Source organism: Manis pentadactyla, chromosome 11, assembly GCF_030020395.1.
Source record: "Manis pentadactyla isolate mManPen7 chromosome 11, mManPen7.hap1, whole genome shotgun sequence".
Lineage (NCBI taxonomy): Eukaryota > Metazoa > Chordata > Mammalia > Pholidota > Manidae > Manis > Manis pentadactyla.
The window spans coordinates 10,792,673-10,811,937 of record NC_080029.1 but is presented as its reverse complement, the minus strand read 5'-3'; the positions used below and the strand labels follow the sequence as shown (position 1 = coordinate 10,811,937).

At 38.6% G+C, this 19,265-nt stretch overlaps 1 protein-coding gene across 6 annotated transcripts in view; it reads left to right on the top strand.

Annotated features, from left to right (window-relative positions):
• Positions 1-19,265, top strand: part of UNC79 (unc-79 homolog, NALCN channel complex subunit) — a 249,130-nt gene that overhangs the window by 207,965 nt on the left and 21,900 nt on the right. For all 6 annotated transcript variants that reach the window (XM_036882400.2, XM_036882399.2, XM_036882395.2 and 3 more), the window contains 3 exons: positions 1,940-2,050; positions 10,044-10,148; positions 17,950-18,027. In XM_036882400.2, the coding sequence (XP_036738295.2) occupies positions 1,940-2,050; positions 10,044-10,148; positions 17,950-18,027 (294 nt within the window). The remainder of the gene's footprint in view (positions 1-1,939; positions 2,051-10,043; positions 10,149-17,949; positions 18,028-19,265) is intronic.

Genomic DNA, 19,265 nt, shown 5'->3' with positions numbered 1-19,265 from the left:
AGAAAGCAGTACATGGGTTTCTGTGGGGAATACAAACAAATAGGAGACATAATTCCTATCTCCAAGGGCAACTGACACAAACAAATTTGTTTTTGTATTAATAAGGAAAAAGAACCTCAGAAATGTTCATATCCTTTGATTTAGTCATTCCTCTTCTGGGAATCTATGCCAAGGAAGAAAATAAAAATTCAAATTCTGTGCAAAAACGTTTATTGGGACTTTTTTACAATAAAATGTGACTTCTGTGGCCATTAAAATGGATGATTATGAAGAATTAAATAGCATTGGAAATTTCTTATGTGATTATGTTAACAAAATGAAATTAACAAAATGTAGGATTGTGTTATGTGTAAGATTTCAACTGAGTAAACTGATGTGCAATGAAGAAGGGAAATACAGGTGACCCTTGAACAATGTGGGGGCAACTAGGAGTGCTGGTCTGCCATGTAGTTGAAAATCTGCACCTAACTTTCAGCCCCTCCAGAACTTTACTAATACTCTGTTGACCAGAAGCCTTAATGATAATACAGTTGATTAATGCATATTTTGTGTATGTGTTATATACTGTATTCTTACAATAAAGTAAGCTAGAGAAAAGGAAATGTCTTTTCAAATTGTCACAAATGTCCAAAAAATTTTCCAATATCTTTATTGAAAACATTAAGCATATAAGTGGACCTGCATAGTTCAAACCTGTGTTGCTCAAGGCTCAATTACATCAGAATGTTATCACTAGTTGGTGGGATTATGGATGACTTTTATCTGTGCTTTCCTAGAGATCCTGCGTTTGCACATTGAGCATGTAGTTATAGTCCAGATGGGACTGTAGAGACTGAGAAGTAGTGGAAATCATGGCATGGAAGTTTTTTGGAGCCTGGTTAAAATCCTGCCTTCCCTACAGAGCCATCCTACCCCTGGAAATTGCCCTGGCATTTGGGTTTGAATTTCACCGAATAGCTACATGGCCTTAGGCAAGTTGCTTGCCTATTAAGCTGCCTCAGCAGAAGAGACACTGAAGTGTCAGAGAGTTATGGTGTGGATCACAGCTAACAGTGGTGGAGGGCTGACTGTTGCCAAGTGCTTTACATACATTATTTCCTTTAATTCTTACAACACCACTAATGAAGTGGGGGTCATTATAGTCCTCATTTTACAGAGGAGAAAATTAAGTCCAGAGAGGTTAAATCACTTATTCATGATCACAGAGAGCTAGAGTTTGAAAACACTTATGTGAGTTTCTAGAGCTTGTATCATTAACTGTTATATTGTCTCCCTAGGATTGTTATAAGAAATTTGAATGAAGTAAATTATAGACACTTTTATACAGTGTCTAACTCTGCCTGATACTTTGTAGGTGCTCAGGCGATGTTTCTAAATGACTAAAGAAAGCATACAGCTCTAAAACTGACCTGCTATGGGTGGGGTTCCCATAGGGAAACCAAAACTGGCAATATCTTCCCAATAAACATTGGCAGGAAGCTGGGTCATGACAAATTTTATCTAAGCTAATAGTGCTTTGGTAGTTAATGCAAGAGTAGTTTGTGCCACTAAACTGAGAGGACAGGTTTCCAGGGGAGCTGGATCCAGTGAACCCATAGGTGTTAGAGATTCTGAGAAATAAAGTGGAAGATGCTAATGCAAACCTCACAGAGTCTTGATTGCTGGGGTTGGACATGAGGATAGGATTGGAGTTATGCAGGTTTATAAATGATGCCTCCTGGAAGAATGGATTTGTTTTTTAGCACTAAGGTGATTAAATCATGCTCTTTGAGCCATTGATTGAAGGGGCAGTTCTGTTCTTCTTAGAGTTGGTACAGTAGTTAGCTGGTCACAGATTTTAAATAAAAATGATCCCATTAATTAAAGTATCATTACACCTTAATATTTTTTTAATGAAAGAACCAGCAATTAATTTTATTTGGCCCTAATCTCATTGCAGAGTTTGTTGGAGCCATTTTCAAAACTGCTCAGCTTTGTAATTCAGAATGCTATCTTCACTTTGGCCTACCTGGTGGAGGTGTGTGGGTTATGTTACCGAGCTTTCACTAAGGTAAGGTTGCTTGTATGTGTTCCTGGGAAATGGAAAACTGGCAGAAACATCCTCTTTCTAATCAGTGTCAAATCCCTGTTAGGCTAATTGCTTCAGTATAGTTAAAAGTTAGTAACTCTGCTAAGGTCTAACAAATATCATTGGAAAGAAACACTTTACACACACACACATAAAAAGTATGTCTTAAATATGCATATTTGGAGAACTGAGGGTCATATGGTTTAGAAGAAAAGAGGTATTTTGAATGAAATGAGATAATGGTCTAAATGACCTCTTGAAGTCCTTTTCAAGTTCACCATCCCATGATTAGCAGGCAAGCCATCATTACATACCATTTTTATACCCAAAGTAGAAAAATATCAGCTTGTCATTTGTAAAAGCCTGTGGAGAGCTCTTTAATTCTCATCATTTGTCTGTCTTCCCAGTTCTGGGTTCTTGGCCTCTGAGATTATAATCTCATCTATTGTCATCTTGCCTTAATAATGGTTTCTCTATTACACTATCCTTAGTGTCCCCTGCCCCACCACTGAGGAAATGGAAAAGTACTGTTTTCCCAGTACATAAAGCAGCCTTGTTGGTGCTGGTAGACACTGTCCTAAAGGAAAAGCAGAAAGCAGTGCAAATTGGGAGCATTTCTGTCCTTAAAAACAGTATGCAAATGATACCCTTCCAATTTCCACATTTCCCAAGTTTGTTTTCAGTGGGATCTCTGTTTGTGACACTCTTCCAATTTCCACATTTTCCAAGTTTGTTTTGAGTGGGATCTCTGTTTGTGACACTCTTCCAATTTCCACATTTTCCAAGTTTGTTTTCAGTGGGATCTCTGTTTGTGTTGTTCTGTCTTAAACATTCAGAATGCTCCTTTATTCATGTTGTCCATTTCTATAAACCCTTTATTTTCCTCATAAGAATCTGACTTTAAATTAAGGCTTTCATTCTATTTAAAACACTTTTGTTTCCTTTCTTACTATCTAGTGTCCATTCTGCCATTTAAGTATTCCATGACGATCTTCTTTAGTCCTGATTATAAACTTTTTATTACTCTGCCTAGAATAGTATGTTTCTAACTACCAAAATAGTCAACATCTTCTTCTTCTTTCAAATCCTTCCTGAAAAAATAATTTCTTCCTTTTTTTCCCACATAAAATAATAGATCTCTAAGACATAGCACCAAATATGATGAAAAGAGACTCTACTTTTAGAAGTCAATTTGTTTATTTTGTTTTTATTTGATTTGCTTGAATTATAAATTTGTTTAAGAGGATGAACCATAAGGAGATTGTACTTTCTGTGTTATATGCTACAGGTATTGATTATAGGGGCCTTCCACTATTTCAAATTCAAGATATTCTGGATTTTGAATATTCATTGTACATTTTATCCCTTCATAATCTAGTGGCCTTTAGTGGCTTCCCACTTCCTGTTGTCATGTACCCTTCCTCATTTCTGCAACTCAAAATGACTATTACTTGTAGAAAGCTTCAATTTGGGTGTACCACCTTCTTCATAGATAATTAGAAACTATAAGAAATAGTTAAAGAAATAGCAATATCTAATTGAGCTTTCTTCCTTATTTAACCAAAAGAAAAGGCATGGAAAGGTAAGGGCCTTGGAGACTTTTCTGTTTGGGAATATGGCAAAGTTGAAGTGCTGGATGAAATGTAATAAACATGAGTTTAAATGTATAGTCAATTTTATAAGAATGAAAGGGGCAAAAATGAAGAGGGAATTAAGAACCAATGTGGTAAGCACATAAGCTGATATTGCAGCAACCTTGAGGTAGGGAGTTGTCTTGGTAATTTAGTGGCTTTGGCTTTAAAGCACCACATAGAGAAAGGAGACGAGGCCTTGGGCTATTCAGAGTGGGAGCTAGAGTTGAGATATCCCCAGCAGAAACTCAGAATGCTTGAAAGATTATACATTCCATAAAAGGGTGATTTGGAAAGAATATATTCTTATACACAGGTGACAAAGAATGGGATCTGTCTGAGCCTGGGAACTGAGAGAAATATTTATAGTCTCCTTTGAGAATTAGTGAACATTAGCCTATCTTTGAACATGTTTGAAACTGAATAGTGAAGTAACATTGGTGCTAAGCAAGTAATAGCAGTGGCGTTTCTGGCAGAAGCAAGTTCAAAATCAATCTGGAGAGATATGCCTTCAACCTACACCCAACAGGATTCCTGTAATTAAAATCCTGATGAACATGAACTCACAAATTAAAATTACAAAACATATGAATAAATAATCTACCATGAGCTAGATTAGCAAGTCAACAGCAAGATTATTTCCCATAAGGAAGTCCAGTATTAAAACTACATCATAGAGACCATAAAAACATACTTTAAATGATAAGCATGTGAAGGATGAATTAAAAACAAGAAGAGATCTAGTCCTTTCAAAATCAGATAGATTTGAACAAAGTAGAAATCCGAGGATTGAAAGTCACTGACATAACAGCAAATTAGACATAGCCAAAGGGGGAATTGGTGAAATGGAAAATAGATCTGAAGAAAAATACAGCATGCATCAAAGAGAGAAAGAGGTGAAGAATTTAAAGAGATCTAACATGTACCAAGTATGTGTTTCAGAGATAGGGAAATAGTCTTCTTATCAATTCTACACTGCATAAAAATTATTAATGCTCTGATTCAGGAATCACAATGAGACCTCAAAGTATTATAAATAAACCAAAATTTTACCTGCTCAAGTTATAGTCTACATAGTAGGTCCAACTTGGCATAATAGCCAAGACAACTAAAATATTTTAAGAACAACCAAGAGAAAAGACACTGGAGAGAGAAATTGGCAACAAACTTCTAAACAGCACAGTGGAAGCCAGAAGATAATGGGAAGAATGTCTTTAAAATTATGGGAAAAAATAACTGTCCACCTGGAATACTTTACCAGCTAAGCTATCATTTAAGAGTGAAGGCTAAATAAACTATTATAAAATAATAAATTTCCCAATAGATTTTTACCTGAAAACAAGTACTAAAAGATATAATAAGAACAAAATTGATCCAAGAAGGAAGGAGTGAAATGTGTTGAAGGAGTGATGCTCAAAGAAATTGGTAAAATGTAGAGATCTAAGTGATCATTGACAGTATAAAGCAGTAATAATAATAATGACTAAATCAGATGGGTATGCAAACAAGATGACACTAACATACTGGATAATGATAATCCGAAGGATGAGACAGGTATGTGTGGTTGGGAACTGGAATTAAAGCATTCTATACATTGTTCACAAGAAGGGCAGGGATAGTGAGTAACTTTAAGCTTTTAAGAATACATGTATTAAGTGTAAAAACTCCGAAGGTCAGAAATGCAGTGATAAGTTCCAAATAGGTAGAGAAAAAAGCAGGAATAAAAAGTCAGTGAAGACAAAAATAGAATCATAGAACAAGCTGGAATACATCCAACCAAGATGATAGGAATGAGTCCAGATATTCCAGTAATAACAATTAATATACATACCTTGGGCTTATTAGGGATTATCAGATTTGATTTTAAAAACCCAACTTCTTTGTTATTTTTAAGAGACACATGTAAAACACATTCAAAGACACTGAGAAAGTTTGAAAGAAAAAGGGTGAAAAAGATAATCCAGGCAACTAGTAATTTAAAAAATACTGAATCTAGTAAATAGAATGTAAGTTGAAAATACTGTTATAAAGAAGGTTACCACAATATGATAAAAGGAGTAATTCATTAGGAAAATGTGACAACTCTAAAATTCTGTGCAGCTATATCCTCAATATATAAAACAAAAATGAATAGGAGTAAAAGAAAAATTGACAAATTCACAATCACAGTGGAAGTTTTTTTAACACATCTTTCAGTACTTGATAGGTCAAACACATAAGAAATGAATAAGACTAAACTATATTTGAACAATATAATGAGCAAATTGAATCCAGTAGACATACAAAGAATCCTGAATCCATCAATTTGAGATTATATTTAAGAAAAAACATATATGGAACATCTGTAAACACAGTACAGATATAATAGGCCACAAAGTCTTAACACATACTGGGGAATCCATCTCAAAGAGACTAAATCAATAACAAGTCAATAACAATTATAACTGCACATAGGTGTTCAAGTGTGGCCTAGAAAAGAGCTCCACATCTCAGGAACATTGCTCACTTATAAGACATATTAGGTTTTATGTGACTGTTGAGGCAGGTGTAGAGATTTGGAGCTCTTGGAACACCTGGAGCACATGTGTACACAGCTATACCCCATCCCAACTACCCTCCAGGAGTCTTTGAGATTCTTCTCTAAACTACCCCCTGTTCTCAGACGTATAAATCCTTTACTCCTGCCAGATTCTGACTGTAATACAGTCATTTTATCTACAGGACTGGAGTGTGTGTAGATTGTGACATAGAAGGTATGCATGAGTGGGTAAGGGTACATATGCAATGTACAGATGTGGCCAGGGCAGTTGACTGCAGGGCTCTGAAAACTCATAGTTTTTCAGGTTTGCAGTCATATGTTGATACGTATGTGTGTTTGTATTGTATGTGTTACTTTTCTAATTTGTACAAAGGTACTGTGTGGGTTAATGGTATCTGAGACTTGCTATATTTTGAAATTAAAATGATTACTTTTAAATAATTCATAGATTAAAGGAGATAGAAGAAAATTTAGAAAAATGTTTAGAACTATACAATTATGAAAATACTGTATTCCATAATTTGAGATATATAGCTACAGTGGTATTTGAAAGAAAATATATAGTCTTAAATACCAATATTGGAAAAGAAGAAAATCTAAATGAGCTAAACAAGTCAATTTAAATTCAAGTAAGAATAACAGTGTAACCATTAGACTTTAAAGGAAGGAAATAGTAAAGATAAGAGCAGAAATTAATGAGTTACAAAACAGATATAGAGGATCACTACAACCAAAAGTGGGCTCTTTGGTTAGACTAATAAGATAGACAGGACCTTGGCAAGACTTACCAGGAGAAGTGGAGAAAGGACCCCGATCAAGAACATCAGCAATGAAAAAGGGAACATAACTGTAGACATTAGAGATTTAAAAAGGAACAACTTTATGCCAGTAAATTTGAGATCTTGGGCAATAGGACAATTTTTTAGAAAAAATGTAATATTTAACAATCAGAAAAAAAGGATAACTAGACGTAAGTGATGTAAAAAATGAAATCACTGGTTAAAAACCTTCCCAGTTTTAATGACAACCTCCAGTAACATTTAAGGAGCAGAATGAACTTTTTGCAAACAAACATACAGAGAGTAGAAAAAAGGGACTCTTCCCAACATATGTTATGAGGCAATAGACTTAATAACAGCCAGATGAAGGCAATGGAAGAAAGGAAAATTAAAGGCCAATTATACTTCTAAGTTACAAAAATTTTGAATGGATAATGGCAAATTAATGCATTAAAAATAAAGCCTCATGACCTAGTGAGGATTTTCATGAAATACAAGAATATTAGAACATCTGCTTAAATATTAGAATATCTGTTTAAATATTAGAACATCTGCTTATGCCACCAAGTTACTAGATTAAAGGAGAAAAAGCTTTTCTCATTATCTCAGCAGATATAAAAGAAGCATTCTGTATAATTCAACATCCATTTATGATAAATCTTGTCAAACTAGGAATAGAAGGGAACTTCCTTAACTTGGTAAAGGGTGTCTACCAGAAACTTCTAGGAAATGTTATACTTAACGGTGAAGTGCTAACAGTAGTCCTACGAAAATCATAAAAAAGACAAGAATGTCCATTATCACTGCTTCTATTCATTGTGGCCTTGGAGGTCCTACTCAGTTCAGTAAGACAAGAAGGAAAAATCAAAGGTATATGGATTGGAAAGGAAAAATAAAACTCACTTTTCGTAGCTGATGTGGTTACAAATGAACAGAAAGGAACTACCTACAGACACTGTTTTATAACTCTTTTATGAGAGTTTAGCAAGAATTCTAGATAAAAATGAATACCCGGAAATCATCAACCTTTAATATTCAGATATGAATGAATATAAAATGTATTTTTAAAATGTCATTTGTTGTAGCGGCAAAAAATAAATCTAACAAAAATGTCAAAGAACTTTATGGAGATAACCAGAAAATTTTTATTAAACATTAAGAAAGGGAGACAGGTCTCATGTTCATGGATGAGGACCCAGCATAATAATGACAGCTAATTCTCACAAAATAATGTATGCATTTAGTGTAATTCCAATAAAAATCCTAGACTTTCCCTCTTGATAATGAGGGGCTAGGAAATATGAACCTTTCTTTTCACTTAACTTAGTTAAAAAAATGTATTTTCTGAAAACTTTTTAAAGGCATCCAAATGCCAACTTGATATAGAAGAATCACCAGGCTAAGATCTGGGAGAGCGTGGAAATACAGAGATGTGACCCTGGCACCAAAGGCCATTTTTGCCCTTGGGGTGTTTGCCTGTCTGAAAGATGTGACTCAAAGGCTGAACTATAATTCTGGAAGGTCCAGGATGCTAGGGGAACGAAAGTCAGATTCCAGGATCTACAAAGAGCACGGACTCTGTCTAACACTGTACCACCCACTGCACTTTTGGACAGGACCACAAAGTCAGGGTAACCCAGAAATAAGCTTGGTCTCACATAGATGCAGCTCAGTGCTAAGGCCTTTGGTGGCCCAAGACTCTGCAAGGTTTATTATCATGTAACCCTGGATCACTAGTGCTTCCAGGTACCTGGGAAAAACAGAGAACTCTCTTTGGAGGAAGATACCATCTCAGTCCTCAATTTATTTCTACAAAAATTTTTTAAATCAAGCAGCTAGTATGCAAAGATAACCAGACACGAGGGGGCAAAATACCATGAACAAGAATGAGTGGAAAGAAAAGACAGTGGATGCAGATTCACAGGGTCTCTAGTTACTTGATTGCAATCAAGAAAGGGCACATGGGGCCTTCTAAGGTGTTTGGGGCGTGCTGTTATTTGACCAGGGTGCTGATTACATGAGTGTTCAGTCTTTACTAGTCCATTTATCTGTACACATATCTTTTACATACTTTTCTGCATGTGTTTTATAGGTGACAATAAGAAAGGCTTACAAAATTGAAAACAATCTAATGTGTCATTAATAGCAGGACAGGTCAATGAATTTTGGTATGTTCATACAACAAAATGTTATTAAGCTGTTTAGTTGAAAGAACTAGGGCTACATGTATCTATAAGGGACTAACTTCAAAAATATAATGAAGTAAAAAATTTTAAGTTGAAGAAAGATATGTACAGTATGATACCATTATGGAAAGTTAAAAAACATGCAAAAGTATTATACATTATAATGAAAGCATATGCATGTAGTAAAATATAAAAAACATGAAATAATACATTTCAGTGATAGATTCAAAATAGTGACTACTTCAAGTAAGGGAGAAAGGAGAACACTAGATAGGTAGTTTTTCACCTGTTTCTATGGTGCTTGATATTATTTTTAAAATGTTAAATAAAGCAAAATGTTAAAATTCGACAACAGTCAGAGGTAGTATAGAATATATTCCATGTCTCCATTTTTCTGTATACTTAAAGTAGTCCATTTAAAAAGTAAGCTCCTTAGCGGGGACCTGAGACCCTTTAAACAGTTGTGTAATGTTTCTCTTCCAGTTGTTTTCTACTGAGAAAACATTTTTGGATTTGTTTCATTTCTGCAGTCCTTGGGGCCTGTCACTCCCTGTGAATAAGAGCCAGATCTCATTGTTTCACTATTTGAAGAGATAGCCTATCTTTTTCTTATCCATTAAATTATGTGTTCTCAGTGCTTCAGTAAACTCATTACACACACAAAAGTGCCCTTTTAATTTTTCATTTTTAGTTTTAATTTTCTTAAGGGGAGTTTTTTAATGCATTTTTTAATTCTGCTTTTTATTTCTGATTATGTGAATCTTCTGGGAGCTCTTTTGACATAGATCTACTCTAATTGAATTTTTAGAACTAGCTCACCTTCTATTTTGTTTTATTTAGGAGCGGGATAAGTTCTACTTGTCTCGCAGTGTTGTTCTAGAACTTCTTCAGGCCCTGAAGCTCAAATCTCCTTTACCAGATACAAACCTCCTTCTGCTTGTCCAGGTAGGCTTATGTATTGTTTGTATGAGACCCACTTATGTTTGGGAAAATTGAAGAAGGTGTGGGGTATATGCATAAATCAAATATCTCTGCCCAGAAATGAGAAAATAACATATCCTATATGAACCATAATCTAACTAATGCATTGTGCTTAACACTTCCACTGGCCAAAAAAAAAGAAAAAAGTTTTTAATTTTGTTTCTACTGTGGATCTAGTTCTGGGAGGGACAAGAAGAAGAATGAAACAATAAATTTCTGTCCTTGAGAAATTTATAGTCTAAGTCAGTCCCAGGGGCAGCTCATTAACAGCTACCAGAATGGAGACGGGACTAATGAAGCCACCGCCGGGGGACCAGGCTGAGGTCTGATTGCAGAGTCACATGAGTGTGGATGGATCCCCAGATGTCTGTAAAGCAGAAGTGAAGGTGAGGGTGGGCCTGCTGGAAACAGGCAAATGTCAGGATGTGCTGAGAGCAACCAGTAAGGCAGGTGGATGTGAAAGAATCGGCACCGGTGGGAGCGCAGAGGCAGAGGGACTTGAATGCAGATGAGGCGGGTTCTGGGGAACCTGCAAAGATTATGCCTTTGGTTATAGGGCTGCTTAGGAGGGGCTGAAGCCCTTCATCCCTGGCATCCTTAGCTCAGCATTTTAGATAGGTGTCCACGTTTTGATTGCATGAGACAGGCTGTGTCTAGTGCCATGAGAGCAAAGTCTTCGGGGGAAATTCGGAACAGGAGGCATCCCACCTTACATGGTGTGAAATCAGGGGGGACTTGAAGGAAGCAGCATTTGAGCTGGGCCACAAGGGACTAGTGGGTACAGGTAAAAGTCTTTGCATGATGATGTTGGAGTTCAGACCCAGAGGCTGACTGGATTCAAGCAACTGGAGAGGCTTTGGCAGGAAGGTAGAGTACTTTTAGGGATAATGAGATGAGGATGAGTTGAGAAAAAGCAGGCTGGCCTGTGTCAGATACGGGATCCGGTAGCCTGGGACCCCACCTCACACTCCAAGGGCTGGGGCTGGGTTTAAAACTCGGCTATGAGCTACAGCTGGGACCAGGGTATCAGTCAGGCTGCCTTTGTGCAGAGTACCCAGGTACTGGGTCACTGCTATTTCAATTCCCCCTGGCGAGGATTAAGACCAGTCCCAGAAGCTGGACCTGCAAGGTTGAGGTTAAATGACTGAAGGAACCTGAATCTTAGGTACATTGGGTACCATGTGGAGAGAGAAAGAAGGAAACATTAATCAAGCACCTGTTATGTGCCAGGTGCTTTACATATTCCCTCCACTTAGTCCTTACAGCCGTGTGAGATACTGGTTCTGTATTGCAGATGAGGAAACTGAGGCTCAGGGAGGTTCGGTGACTTGCGGAAGATCCCACAGCTGGCATAAGTGGTGTCAGCATCTGACCACAAGTCTGTTCAGTGGGGAGCATAGCCTAGTAATGCAGGCTATTTTCATCACTTGCCCAGATCACCAGAACCACTCTTAGCTGTCTGCACTGCTTTCATCTCTCCACACCAATCCAGTCTTCTGGCCTCTGGCTGCCTGGAGGAATTTTGCTAAAACTGCTTTTTATCAGATCACTCCTTGCTTGAATACCAACAGTGACCTTACAGTGCCTGAACTATGGAGGTCTTCCATCATCTGGCCACATTTGACTATTCAGTAGTACTGTTGAGTAGTATTTCCCACTACAAATGTTTACTGATCATCTCTCGTGCGTGAGGTTTTGGGGATGAAGAGACAAAGAAGGCTTAGGCCCTATCTTGATAATGTGCTGGCCATGCTACTGAAAGTTCACCTGGCATGTAAAATGCAAAAGAACAGTGAGTAGCTAACACAGACCAGGAGGTGGAGGAAGACCCATTAAACCGTATGAGCCCTGATCTGGCCCAGGTGCTGGGGAAACAGAGATGAATAAGCTGCAGCCCTTCCTTCCAGCAGTTGACTGTTTGGTAGGTGAAGTTGACATGTAAATAAAAGTTTCCAACACGGTGTAATGGGGACAGTAGCAGAGGTGTACTGAGTAAGGACGTGGTGTGGAAAAGGGAATGGTGTGGACCCTGGCCGGTGCACAGAAGTTCAGGAGTCTGCGTGGGAGACGAGGAGGGACAGTACTGTCCTTTTCCATTTAATATCCACTACCGGCCTCCCCGCCCTATATACCACTCATCTTTAGAACCAGAACCGAGTTTTTTGCAAAGCCTTGAGATTTAATACCAAGTTGGTATACTTTAATGAAGAATGGTTTTAAGTTGTTTTTAGAACGCCTCTGGGGCACATTGACACTCTCTGGGAGCAGTGATTGCTGGGAAGTGACAGTAGTGGGTGCCAGGCACAATATAGTCAGAATGAAATAAATGGCTCCCATCGTACCACGCTGCTAGACAGCCCAAAAGGAAGACAGAAGCAAAGTCACGTCCAGGAAGTATCTCTGTCCCTAAGGAGAGGCCGGCTGAATGCCTCCCAGTGGCTGGCCAGTGGCCCGCCCTCCCACTCACAAAGCAGCACCACTTTTGAGTACAGGCAGCTTGGACACAAGCAGACCATCAAGATTAGTGGAGTCAACACTGCTTTGGAGGAGAGGGCAGGTGCACTGAGCCTAGTGAAAAGGCCCACAAGGGATTTAAGGCTAGCACGTTGACAGTGTTTGGAAGCCACTGGCTTCTGATAGCATTTCGGCTGGGGACTTGCCACCTCCAAGCAGCCAAGTTTCCAGGCCCTGGAGGTGCTTTCCTGCGGGCATCAGAGGACATTCCCTTAATTGCCCTCAGTCCTAAGCAGAGCAGATCTGCATGGCTGATCTTCTCGGGGTCTAGCACCCCTTGCTGTGACTGAAGCTGGGGGTTGGCTTTTTGTGAAGTACGTTAGTCAAACATAATAAGCCCTTGTCACAAGACAGCAAAAGAACACTGACATTTTAAATTGCCCAGTGCTTAAGGAAACCATGAAAACGATGATTATTGCATCACAGCTAGGTGAATAAATGACAAAAACAAATTAGGAAGGAAGAAGGCAAAGAAGTAGATTCTTCTGAATGTATCTTGTGGATTCTCATATGTCATTTCAAATGAATACCATTTTCATTCTTCAAAACAAATATGTATTTGTCATTGAATAATTAAGTTAAATTTAAAAATGAGGTTGGAGAGGTATTTGGGAGACATTTTGAGATCGTGTCCATGAGAAACAATTTTATGAATGTTTCAACCTTCTCCAGGTAAAAATGTTAAACATCATGCCATTTTGACATAAACGTATCTTTGTTCTATAAACTCTTCAAATAAACCATTTTTATGAGAGAAATAAAAGGGAAGCCTACTTAAAAAAACAAGTGTGGTTCCCTTACCTGCCTGTGGTTCCTGGCTCAGTGGTGGAGAGACTCAAGGAATGAGGGAGAAGCATCTCTTGTCTCTCTTCACGATTAGTGCGTCTCTCTGTAGCACTTCCTGGTTCCTTGCTCTCTTGCCCTGGACTGCCTGGGTCCTCCAGGGTGCGCCGCCACGCCCCAGCACACGCTAAGCCGAGGGTGGGTGAGACTGAAGACGAAACCTGGGGTTAGAGGTTTACTGGGGGAACTTAGGTGCAGCGAGTCCACAAGCAGCGCTGGGACGAAGCCTCCGCTGCTGGGATCTGCAGGAGTGCAGCAGCCAGCCCAGTAACTGTCTGGGGTCCCGCCCCTCCCGGCGTCACTGGTGTGCCAGGGACATCAAGGCCTGCCATCCGGGTTGGCCAACTCCAGAATCTCTGACTCTGGCACCGAACAGCGTCGTTTTTCTATGTGTCTTGCTAGATGGGAATACAGACAGAGGGACGGGATCTGTACACTTCTAAGACTGTCAATAACGGGCATTCAGGGTGTGCTTGTACAAACCATCCAGCACTACCGTAGACAGGTGTCCTTTGGAGGACAGCAGAGATGATCGCCCGCTCTCTGGTAGCTTCTCTTAGGCCAGAGAATCTAGCCTGGAGTCCAAGAAAGCTTTCTTCCCCTTTCCGGATGGGGCATGTCAGTTCCTGGCACTTGGAGGACCAGGCGCACAGTATGGACAGATAGTGTGTCTGGGGCCGTCAGGGACTCCCTTCATAGGTGCCAGTGACCATCATCTGAAGCAGTGGGGGTGGCTTTGTTTTGGCTGAAAATGCAACTTGAAAACAAGAAAGCAAGAATGGGAAGGAAAAGCTCCCCCAGTTATCTGTCATGAATGTCACCGGCCCCATTAATGAGAAGAGAGTCAGATCCTCAGACCTTGGATTTATCCTTCATTCTTTCACCCCACAGGGAACCACTAGGGTATTTCCTCTATGACGTCTCTAATTGAAGACTTCGTAGATAGATGAGTTCACAGAGGTGGAGCTGGCGATAGCTTCGTTGTTCACCGAATACTCTCTCAGTGAGGGAGTCCCCTTAATGACCAATGGGACATTTGCCCAAGGGATGTGGGGTCACCCCAAGTTCTAAACATTTCAAGGCAGTGACAGGTACCAATCTGTTTTTTAATTCCTAGAAATTCTTCCTGGAGGCCCAGCATCATAGGAAATCTCCCAGCTTGCTATGTTGTGAGTGTCTAGCTATGATTCCCATCATTTGTTTTTACCTACATATAAAATCAGGTGGCCTTAAAAGCAGAGTGAATATTTTTTTTTTTTTAAGAAAAGGAGACAGGAAAGAATTTGCCAAATAGAAAAATATATATGTATTCTTCAGAATCTAAATTGTCGACCACTAGGACATAGTTCTGCACTTTGAACAGATGCCCTGTCTTGTTCTAATTCAGATCTTTTGACGTTTTTGCATTTGCTTACAATATTTTCTCTCTTGCTGGTCTGCTGTAGTTATTTTATATGTAATAGGTTATTAGAAGTGTTCTTGAGATGGATTAAAGCATTTTCCATAATAGAGTGATAACTCATTAAAAGCCACCATAATAGCTAGATAAGCTCAAATTAAAAAGAATTTCCTCCCATTATGTGTCAAGAGTAGACATTCTGCTAATTTGCATAATACTCCCACTATGTGGCATATACCTGCATGTTCAAGTGTGAGAAATCATGTGGGTGAAAGGTTTTCTTTTAAAGACGGGTTAGTTGTGGGCTGGAGGACAAAAAAACGGCAGAGGATAAGGCTGCTGTTTTTAATTCATAGTTACTATTGATGTGGGATTATTAATATTAGCTGAGTCAGTAATAATCTGATCACCCTCTGGGATGAGAGGTGGAGATACTATTTTGGGTGACATTTGACAATTAATTTAGTAATGACACATAATGGATACCACATTTCTTTTGTATTCTTTTGTATTCATGCAGGAGTGCCTGTTTTTCTATCTGAAAGTATAGAATTCTTCCTTCTACAGCAGCCATCCTTTCTTTCTCTGATTTTAGTTATGTCTTTATCTTTTGAGCAATTCTTTGAATTTTAATGGAGTTTTTCAGTTCACGGTTGGTGGCTGTATAAAATGAAGACAGAAACCAGCTTGTTTATTAAGGTTTGGTTGTACATACATGTAAAATGATACTGGATTAAAATGCACTGATAAACAAATAATGGTTTTAGAGGCTTAGGTATTTTTACACCCTTTAATACAGCAGATTCTATGCAGCACCTCTGTAACCTTTAGGATGGTATTTGATTAATTCTGACTTCATGGTTCTCACCAATCAGACATATGAATGTGGCCTCATATCTTGACACTATGAGGCTGACAACCTTCTTACATTATGTTATTCACTCTACTTTACCAAGTGTGGTAGGTGAGAAGGGCTTCTGTTGAGGGGAGACAGAGACATTTGAAGTTGTGCTTCTTTATACACCTTACCTTGACCTCAAGGGCACAGCTGGGCCTTGCAAGCGGGCTGTAGGGACCCGGGAAGGACCTTGAGGCCACCTCAGGGCCCCTCCTCACACTTTGTGCAGTTCTCTCTTCCCCTCTGGCCTCTCTTAGCTGTGCAGTTTCTCATTTCTACTGTAAAGAAATTAGTTAAAATGGTGGTGTCTGGCAAGAGGTTTTGGAACTTAGTGTTAAGTCATTTGTCTTAGATTGCAGACTCAGATAGCTTTGGAAAGACAATTTTTGGGAAAACATACAATATCTGCTAGGAGGTTGAGAGTGTTCCTTCTCACCATGTACTTCTATCAAATACTTTACTTTTTGATTTACAGCTTTTGACAAGTGATACAGGCTTTACTTTTTTTTTTCCCAACTTTGTTTACTTTTCCTTATATTGGAAATAAGTTCAAGTTAGGAGAGCAGAGATAAACATACCTGAATAAAATAATGTGAATTTTGGGTATTCCTGGGATATTATCAGCCGGTACTTCCTTGGTCTCATTTGGAATCAGTGGCCAACTTGATTCTTCAGCTTCCTGTAACTGTATTTGAGGCAAATGGAAATGATAGCATATGAGAGTGGAAGGATGTGTCTACTCCTGCCATGTGGCTTTCAGAGACTTTCAGACTTTCTCTGCTTGCTGTCCTCTCACCACTAGCTCAGTTACCTGTACCAAAACACCTTTCATGGAGGTCCACGCTGGAAGACCTTGAGCAAGAAATCTCAGGGCTTCTTGCCTTTAGAACGCCTTTGACTTAGAGCTCTGCCTTGTTAGCCAAAACCTGCTGCCTATGCATAATGCTTTGATTCTGAGCCCTGATTAGCCTGAAACATGAAACGTGGTAGTTTCAGATCCTCATCAGGCCTCCTTGAGATTTTCATTTGACCCTAGCCCGTATCGCCTATCCCTGGTTTGGTAGGGACTGAGACTGCCTAGCTGAAGTCATTGTCTTTTTTACCTCCCTGACTCTGCTGTGCTCTTCCAATGTGGGAGTGAATGAACTGGAAGGAAAAGCTTTTCTCAGACCCTCCAAACTCTGCATAGCAGCCTCTTTGGGTCCCATAGTTGCTGGGGCCACTGGCCAGAGGCCAGGAAAGAGAAATTAGCCAGGAAGTAATTGCTCATAGCCAACTCTGCAGACTTCATGTTTATCTTTTTTTCCTGAAACAATAAGTGGTTCGGTGTTGCATTAAGTGCGAAATAGCTATAAAAACCTCTAATGAAGCAAATTAAACTGTAATCTGGCAAATACATTTTCATTGTGGTCTCACATCATAATTGATCAGCCAGTTCATTTCACAAACTCTTGCAGAGCCCCTCTGAGATGTCTCATGAAGCTAATGTTCGGGGCAAGTGTCTAGAGTCTGTGCTCTTAAAAGAGCTTATAGCAGGTTGAGCAATAGTCTCATAGGTCATTGTAGTCTAACTTCATGACTGTTATGATGGAAGTGTGTGAAAGGTCCTGTGGGGACACAGAGCAGGAGTGGGGTCATTATCAGCACAGAGGGTAGGCGGGAATGAAGGGGGAGAAGAAGACCAGATAGCCAGAGGCCTTGGAGGGGAAGACACAGGTGGAGTACTGCTCTGAGTTTGATGGTTTTTCTGTTTTCATTCTAAATGTATGATATACTGGCAGTCCAGAAAAATCTATGAAAATTCAGTGACCATTAAGAAGTGCTAAGGAATATATAGAATAACCTCATAAAGTATCTGCCAGTACTGACATGGCTCCTTTCTTTGATTGAGGCCCCATTTCAGTGCCACCTAATTGTCTGGGTGAAGTAGGAATCTGTGTGTTAATCTCAGTCTATGATGCTGAATTTCTGATAGGAATAAACTATCATGATTAAGGCGGATTGTCACAAAAGTGAACACTAATGAATTTAAATCCAGTTAATAAAATTATGAATTGCTTGTTACTGTCCACGTGCTCTTAAAAGTAATTGTCCTTTCAATTTCTTACTAGTTTATTTGTGCCGATGCTGGAACCAAACTAGCAGAGTCAACAATCCTGAGCAAGCAGATGATCGCCTCTGTACCTGGAGTGAGTCCTGACTGAATTAGTTGTCTGCATTTTATGTTGCTTCTCATTTCCTCATTTAGCAAAGAGGTATTTTGGGCCTGTGTCCTGGTTCACTTTTGATAGGACAAACACTATAAAACTGAAAACATACTAGCTTCTTTTTAAAAAGAGCACTAATGAATATTTAAATTAAAATCCCAGCCCTTGGAAAATTTTCCAGAGTAAAACTGATGCAGTGAGTTAAGGAGAGGAAAGAAATTACCAGATGTACAAAATAGATTTGATTAAAGCTCAGTTTTTCCAGAAGCAGTTTTCGCATACTGTCTCGTGTTAACCAATTTGATTTAACTATTGCCAGAAAGAAATAAGCATTGTAATACTGTATTTTCCTTTATAGTATTTCCTCTGAAATTTAAAACATTTCTATTATTATCAACTAGTGAACTGTTTGGTAAAATATGTTAAGATTCTCATCAGTGGGGTTGAAGATAAGAAACCACAATAACTTATGGATAGCAAGTTTGCTGCAACAACTCAGAACTTTCATAGGTTTGTTAATTGAAAAAAATTAATTTTTCAGTGGAGAAAAATCTTAATAAAGAAAAAGGATCACCTAAAATCCCTCTGCCTTAAAATAAGAACTCTGTTGTTTTAGAAAATTTCTCCATATTTTGACTCTTTCAGTATTCTACTTTGTTTATTCCCATATTGTTAGAAATTTATTTTCCAGTTTTTTGCTGATATATACATATATATATTCTTACACAGATCATCTTCAGGTTTGTTTTAAATTATAGCCTTAGGATAAATTCATTAGTCAAAAAGCAGCAATATCTTAGTGGTATGTATTCCCATATTGTTTTCCAAAAGGGTTTTATTAATTTACATTTATAAGTATACCAATTTTGCCCACAACACTAAACATTATTATTTTTAAAATACTATTTTTTTTTTATGAGGAAAAGTTTTATGAGAGAGAAAAAATAACAGTCATTCAACCCAGAGATCATTCTGCTGCTAACATATTAATGTATTTTCTTTCTCTTTTCTATGTAGTTGAAACCATAATGTAGATGCGGCTTTGGCTTCATTTGTCATAAATATTTTCCCCAAAGCCTAGTGGTGGCAGAGTATCACTTCATGTGAATGCACCACAGAATAGTGGTAAGAGTCAGGCTCACACCAGAGTTTGAGGTCTGCCACTTACCGCTTGCCAGAGAATCATTTAACCTATTTTTCCTTGCTTTGTATTACCTGTA